General features: G+C 31.6%; 1 protein-coding gene across 3 annotated transcripts in view; it reads left to right on the forward strand.

The window, feature by feature from the left end:
• LOC116351090 overlaps window positions 1–3,331 on the forward strand; it is a 6,895-nt gene extending 3,564 nt beyond the window's left edge. For 2 of the 3 annotated variants that reach the window (XM_031783143.1, XM_031783144.1), the window contains 3 exons: window positions 1,127–1,129; window positions 1,214–1,568; window positions 2,549–3,331. In XM_031783143.1, coding sequence (XP_031639003.1) covers window positions 1,127–1,129; window positions 1,214–1,568; window positions 2,549–2,869 — 679 coding nt within the window. In that variant the 3' untranslated portion in view covers window positions 2,870–3,331. Of the gene's footprint in view, window positions 1–1,126; window positions 1,130–1,213; window positions 1,583–2,548 lie in introns of all 3 variants that reach the window. The other variant, XM_031783145.1, reaches the window with a different exon arrangement.
• The last annotated feature ends 5,032 nt before the right edge of the window (window positions 3,332–8,363 follow it).

Genomic DNA, 8,363 nt, shown 5'->3' on the forward strand with positions numbered 1-8,363 from the left:
ATCATAATACAAAATGTATTAACATATCGGATTTGGCACATCTATAGACAGACAGACATTTTGATTTTTCATAGGGATTCATATGAAATTTATAAAATGCTGAATTTTTCCAACGAATTGATCGGTTTCGACGGTTAGGGGGTCGTTGGAAAGGTATTGAGCACTAGAATAAAAATATCGATGTTTTAGGAGTCAATGACCTTTTAGTGCCATCTATGGTCATGAAACTGAATTTTGACCCTTTTCTTGAAAGGACCATATTTTGAAGACAGGTGGACCGATTTTCAAACTTTTATATTTTTTCTTGATCCATAGCCCAAGGGCTTTCCAACCATACATCAACCGGGGCCAACGGCCTTCTAGGTCTGGATTTTGTATAAGATTGCTATAGAATAAAAACAGCGTATGAAAAGGTTGCATTTCAAAGCGAAACACCGTCATACAAAATACAGCAAAAAATGTATGTAAAAACAACCTTTGGTGTGCGACCGTATCATACGCTGTATTTATTCTAGAGAATTCATATTACGTGTATATATAGCGAGTCGACTTTTCAACATACTAATGTGGTTTCGTCATTTGCGCGTACTGCCGTCTGCTGTGATTCACAAGAAAACTGAATCTGACAATAGTTTTGCGAAACAAATAATTTTTGACACACTTTTCATGAATAATGATCAACCAGCATCAATCTATTGAAGAAAAGAAAACATGTTATTACCTAATAAACTAAAATAGTTATTACGAAAGCTTGTATATTGTGGCTTTGATTTGTACATAATATCTGAGATATTATGTATAAAGTACCCCACGGTAAGAATAATTTTACCAACAAATTGATTACAATTATTATTGGTGTTGATTCATTGTTATAAATAAATTTAATTCGAGTGTAGCGCACAGTTGATGATAACATGATTGGGTAAAACGGTCGATTCTCTATTTTAATTAACATATTGATTTCAATTAATTATTATTATTATGCTTAACTCTTTTTGCCTCTTTTTTTCATTGCATTGTGACGTTAAATTCGACTGAAACAACACACATCTGCAACCCGGCATTCGACCATCAATTATATACCCGATATTATATTATATTATATTTTGCTCCAACAATTGTTTAGTGGGTATGTACAAGAAATATTCGACGTTAAATAATTACATAATGAAAAATTAATGGAAGAAATCATGTTTTTATTATATTTTTATAGGATAGAAGTTAATAGAGAATGGATAAATATTTCAAAAAGAATGGAACAATCAAAGGCATCATTAGATATTTGTAAAAGTGATTTCGAAACATTCATTTTGATAAACAGCAAATTTTTCCGACAAAATGTGCAATCACCGATCGAAGATGACGACCAAAGTCGTTCAGAACACTTTACAAATACTTCGATGGAAATTGAAGATAATGAAAATCTGGTAATCGAAGAAAGAAATGACGAATATTTTGGCATTTATGACACAATTAGTTGCAAAGATAACGATGGCCTAAATGAAATTATCAGAAGAAAAAATATTCCTCCTTCAGAACAGGATGAATGTAGCTGTATTGATATGGAGGTAACATTAAAGTGGTCAGATGTCCAATTTTTAGTAAAAAACTTCTAACCAGTAAACATCCCCAGTGGTTAGATTTTTTTTCAAATTTCCTATCAAATGTGGTAGAGGGGTCCAAAATATCACGTTTGTCATCAAATTTTTTTTCCAAATTGACATGGGGTCTGGGTACGCTTCCTTGAACTGTCAAAAATCCTCTTTTTATGTTTTATACGGTCATCTATATCTTTTCAACGACGCAAAATATTCGAATGCTTTCTTCGACAATGATGTAGCCCTTGAAGAGACAAAAAAAAAATAACCAAAGAAGGGTCAATGACCTCTCCTTGGGAGTAAAAAAGACCCCAGAAGTAACCCATCATGGCAATGACCAAAATGGGGTCGGAAACCTTCCAAATCCAAAAATTGATCCCATTTTTGGATTCCTCAAGAAAAATTACTCATTGCCGAAGAAAGTATTCGAATATTTTGCGTCTTTGAAAAGATAGAGATGACCGTATATAACACATAAACGGTATTTTTGACACTTCAAAAGGGCGTACCCAGACCCCATGTCAATTTGGGGAAAAAAAAATGATGCCAAACGTGTTATTTTGGACCCCTCTACCACATCCAATAGGAAATTGAAAAAAATCCTTTGGGGATGTTAACTGGTAAGTTTTAATTCCTAAGGCATCCTTACAAGTAATGGTATCAAATTATAAGTGCCGTGTTCGGTTTTCCGTGCTTGTGCCAAAAAAAAACAATATATTGTTTCATGTGTAAATGGACACACGATTTTGCATAAACTAGTACATTTTGAAGAAAAATGGAATCTTTCACCATACCAAACGCCTGTAATCAATGCGCTTCGCAGTTGAAACTTTTCCAATGACATTTTTTTGGCAAAAACATGCAGTTGAATACCATTACTAGTAAGCCTACATTTTCGTGTAAAAAATATTCTCCTATATTTTTCTATTAAATTATTAACATGTTTCCAGATAACACGATCATCATTTGCACCAGTCCTGAAACAATTAAAAATGAAAATTCTTCCCATTCAAACCAAAATGAAGGAAAGAGAATTGAAATTTTTGCTATCAAAGGGAATGGATCGTGAAAAAATCCTTAATTTTGATAAGAAAGAAGACATACTGTTGTGTGAAACATCCACAACTTCTACCGACAATTTTAAATCAAAACTAAAACCATCCCATGACCGTTTTGAAGAGATGCGATCATTTTTACAGCAAAAACCTTCGGTTATTAGTATCCCACCAAATAACTTACCACTCAATAATTATGAAGATATTATAGAATAGTTTAACTGCTTTTATTCATTTTTTTTTTAATATGTACATTTTAAATCAAATTTAACCCATGCATAAATTTTTTTCGGCAAGAGAACTATTTTTAATGATTATTTTGGTTAAAAATTCCTTTAAAAATAATCGAAATTCAAAAAATTGCATAGTTTACTCAAAAAAAGCTATTGACAAAATTGGAGAACAATCGAAACCATTGTTTAAACTGCTATAAAACTGCCATAAACGAAGAGGAAGATAATTGTTTTGTCAAATTTCTGTTTTTGCGTACATCTGTGTTTAAAGGCAGGGTTATGCACTAGAGGATTAACTTATTTTTTCTTTTACTTATATAATTTTTTTTATATTTTCTTTCTTTGAACGCAAACATTTATTAACTCCAAAGAATTTTTGTAAAGATGAATAAACACAAATATTAGGTGATTCATATTAATAATAATAGCTGCACCGGACAACGTTCATTCGCATTGGTGTTTTATTAAAAATAATTTAAATAAATAAAATACAAATTGCACAATTTTCATCAAGCATCTTGGAGAGAGTTGAAAAATTGTTTTTGACTTTGACATTTATTATTCTACATAAATGGGTGTTTCTCATATCTGCAAAGGAAAAAATTGTAATTTTCAAATTCTGAAATATGGAATCCACACTACGACAATATGTGCAAAAGAATTGAGTCAATACAAAAACAATTTTTATTATATGCTCTAAGGAGAATGGCCTGGAACGATTTTAGACTGCCAAAATACGAACACAGACTACTATTTCTGCAAATGATTACTCTTGAGGAGAGACGCAAGATGGCGCAAGAATGATTACTTTTTACAATTCATTTATTTGAAAATCAATTACCATTAGTTAATGTAAATTGAAATTTTCAATTTATTTTTTTCAATTCATTGAATTGAATTTTCAATTACCATTTACATTCAAATTGGGAAATGAATTGAGGAGCCAACTAGAAGGAGCCAGGAGAAATGGGAGCCAACTAGAATCTCTGCAACTACACGCAATTGAAATGAATTTCAATTCATTTCCCAATTTGAATGTAAATGGTAATCAAATAAAAAACCTCTATCGAGGTGAAGAACGAGTGACGATACCAAAATTTGAAACACAAAATTTCTGATATCAATTTTGTGACGAAAATAGTTGGTAGATATTTTTTCTGTGAACTGTGAATATAAATTTAATATACATTTGTATATTCGAAACGTTGCAGAAATTCTATCTTCTTCTTTTTACTTTGAGTTCATACTGACGCATTGAAGCAACGTTCCGAATATACAAATGTATATTAAATTTAAATTCACAGTTCACAGAAAAAATATCTACCAACTATTTTCGTCACAAAATTGATATCAGAAATTTTGTGTTTCAAAATTTGGTTTCGTCACTCGTTCTTCACCTCGATAGAGATTTTTTATTTGATATCAATAGTTTTGTAAGCGCTATTTTCAATGTTAAAGATTCAAGAAAACATGAATTTGAATCTTTTTCAAATACAATGAAAATATGGATCTTTTGGTTATTTTTGGATCAAAATCATATAAATTGTGGTTAATAATGGGGAAAAGTGTTTTTTTCTGTGGTGTGCGATATGCATATTTTTTTATCTTCAACTTTGGGCTTAAATTGATGAAATTTTCAAGAGAATATATGCAGTCTTTTTCGAAAAAATGCCCGTTATGTGTGCGGCCAACGGTCAATTTTTGGTTTTTGGCCAATTTGGCCACCCCCACATAACATTTTTAAGTCGCAATTGGCACCACTCGAGAGCTTACTTTAAGACCTTTCCAACGAATATGCATATGTCCTGGTTATGTCAAGTCTAGGTCCCACAGTGACCGTATGAAATAATGGCCATTTTTGCAAGACCTTTTGCATAGTTTTCCATTTATACTAACATTTTTGTAGATTTCTTTTAATTTCATTTGTGACTAACCGCATGCTCCTCTGCCGATGATAGTCCAACTTCTGGCCTGGTGGGAGGGGACATAAAATTCAGTATTTTATCGATCTTATGCGAGGAAACTATCAATCATGTAGTTATTTGTTGTTAAAATTTCATATTTCATACATATAGACATTTTTGTGAAAATTCGAATTTTGGTACATTTGGCCGATTTTTGGTGGAATAGCCATCCAAAACGGTCGATATTTTGTTCAATTTTGTTTGGCTAGTCACAGAGCATATTTACAGAGTCATTGGAGTACATTTTGGCCCATAAAATACTTCAAATGTTAACAGTAACATTTTTGGTCATATTCGCAATATCAAAGGCCATATCTCGAAAACAAGAATTTTCTGAGATATGAGCTATGCGGCATTTTATAGCTTAGACTTGGGCCTAAAAATTGATGTAATTTTCAAGTGACCAAGAAAGGCTAGTTTTCGAGCTAATGACCATTAAGTGTCCGGCCAACTGGTAACTTTTTGGTTTTTGGCCAATTTTTGGACTGCAAATGAGTTCAATCGATAGCTCACTTCAAGACCTTTCCAATGATATGCATATGTCCGGGGGGTGTCAAGTCATGGCGCTTCGGTGACCATAGGAAAAAAAGTCGAAAAGTGACTTTTAGAGGCCGGCCATGGCCAACATGGCGGTCAAATCGAAAAGTGCCGGAACAAAAAAGTCTTAGTTTTTTATGTACTTTAATCCCAGAAAGTTTCAAAGAGGTACGCGAAAAAAGTGCACAGACACACAGGCAGACATTTTAATATTTCATAGAAATTCATATGAAATTTTTAAAATAATAAATTTTTCGAACGGATTAACCGATTTCGACGTTTGAGGTATCGTTGGAAAGGTATTGAGCTCTAGAATTCGAATATCGATATTTCACCTCATTTAGTGCCATCTATGGTCATGAAACTGAATTTTGACCCTTTTCTTGAAAGGACCATATTTTGAAGACAGGTGGACCGATTTTCAAACTTTTATATTTTTTCTTGATCTATAGCCCAAGGGCTTTCCAACCATACATCAACCGAGGCCAACAACCTTCTAGGTCTGTATTTCGTATATTACGTGTATATATAGCGAGTTCGACTTTTCAACACACTAATGTGGTTTCGTCACTCGCGCGAACTGCCGTCCGCTGTGATTGAAAATTCAATTCAATGAATTGAAAATTTCAATTTACATTAACTAATGGTAATTGATTTTCAAATAAATGAATTGTAAAAAGTAATCATTATTTCAAACACCGAATAAAAGTATCTCACATTGTGTTTTTACTTGACCCCTGGAACATGTTTATTGATTGTTTAATAGGATCTTAGGCTCCCTTCCAAAAACTTGTAAATTTTCGAAATTTTTTGAACCGGCCAAAATTTTATCAACCGTTGAAAATATGAATATGGTTACTTCGGCCGAAAGTTACTTTTTTTAGTGCTCTTTCATTTGGTATATAAATGTCCAAAAAATATTTTTTAATAAAATACGCAACTACCACCGTGCGGAAAATTTAGACTCTTTATTTTACCCTCATTTTTGACATTTCTATTACTATGAACGTTCAGTGACCCATAATATGACATTGTTTTTGAACTCTAAAGTGTAGTAGGAAATGTCAGCTATCTGATACACACAATAAATGTCATAAATAATTTGGATACCGTATCGTAATTTTTCAAAGATGACCATTACCTTCACTTTTCCCCCATACAACAACCCCGTGCAGGTGATAAATTTAAATGGTTTTACCGAAAATGACCTTATTCCAATTTTTTCTATCTAATTTAACGGATCCACCCCTGGGAGCAAAGAAATAAATAGCTTGTGCCACTTGTACCACCCTAGTAGTCAGTTTCTAATAAATAGATTCGGCATACCAATGAACCAGAGACAAGATCCGATGTCAATTTAAAAAAAATCCGTACTTAAGTTCTTCAGTGACATCAATTTCTGGAATCACCGTACTGATGTTTTGTATTTTCTGTGAATCATGTATTTCATTTCTATTTTGAACATTATGCAACCTATAAGCTGTAGAAAAATGTTTGGCTAACATTTCAGCAATTATCTCAGGATCAGCAGCTTTGTTTCCACCACTCCTGGCAATTCATCACTTTTGTACCTTTTTTGATTAACCAAATTGAAAATCGTCAATCAATTGCTCCATCTGAAATTTGTAATCCTTTGTATGAATAACGCGCATTTTGCTTGCGGCATTGATGTAAAGATTCTTCTATTTTCCGCAGTATTGTTTCTATTTTTGTAATATATGTTATACCTCTTGATTTAGTAATGTATTGCCAATCTTCAAAGGCATCATTACTCTGTGATTGACATGTGATGAAATAAAATGATTCTATTTGTATGTCAAAAGTTGACCCGTTTCAATGAACTGATTGTTTATTTCGGCGTAATCTGCATTTTTCAAATCTTAATAAAATTGTTTCGCCTTTGGTTGATGTTGAATTTAATTTATTCATGTTAACCGTTAACTTGTGCCTGATAATGGATGATTTTGCGCTGAAAAATGTGCCATGGGTACTCAATAATTTATTTTCTCTAATTTTCTTTCATTTCTACGTTGAAAATTACTGACATGACAGTCAAACATTGGCCTAATCTACAATATGCCTATTGATTGGTATTTTGCGTTCGCAATTGTTTGTAGGATCCTATTTTTTTTCTTAATATCCACTTCAAACGAAAATGTTATTTTTGTAAAAATATTTTTATTTTCAAACGTCATTCAATTAAAACAATTTTTTAAATTATTCATTTACCATTAATTTTTGATAAAATCATTTACTGAATAAAGGTTTTTTGATTATATTAATTAATTTTTTTAAATAATTAAACGAGTTTCGTTGAAATGATGAAGAGCCAAAAACCCTAAGAAAAGTGTAACTCAAAACTAGTTTGTTCTGGAAATTTGGTTTGTTTAGCTAAATATATGCGTTTTCAGTGGATTATTGGTCTTTTCTGGATTAAATGTAAAATCGAGTGAAAGAAAAAGATTCAAATTGGGATCACATGCTTTCACCCCAAAATCAGTTCTTTTCACCAAACAATTATGACCATTTGTACACAAGCTGTAACTATTTTGTCTACTTCGTTTCTTTGTTGCAATTTTTCATCGAATATATTTATATATTGATATTTGATACATAGCAAACTCAACCAACGTTTGCTTTTGTTTAATGTCATAATAAGTTTTTATATTTTTAAGATGCTTTTTGAATAAGTAAAATCAAATTGAATTTTTTATATTTTGAAATGTTCAGTCGAATATTGTACAAAATGACTAAAATGGTCGCTACCAAAATGGTTTAGATGTTTACCTAAATATATCTTAAAAAGAACAAATATTCGGACAAGGAATATTTTTGTGAAAAATGTCTGTTCAAAATATTATTGTTATATATTGAAAATATATAATAATTCATAACGGGTGTCAAAGAAATATAAAATATTAATGCAAAGGAAACATTAAAAATAATTGAAACATCATTGAAAAAAATGGTAAATGA

Source organism: Contarinia nasturtii, unplaced genomic scaffold (assembly GCF_009176525.2).
Source record: "Contarinia nasturtii isolate CC-2019 unplaced genomic scaffold, AAFC_CNas_1.1 Cnas_scaffold_4671, whole genome shotgun sequence".
Taxonomy (NCBI): Eukaryota; Metazoa; Arthropoda; class Insecta; order Diptera; family Cecidomyiidae; genus Contarinia; species Contarinia nasturtii.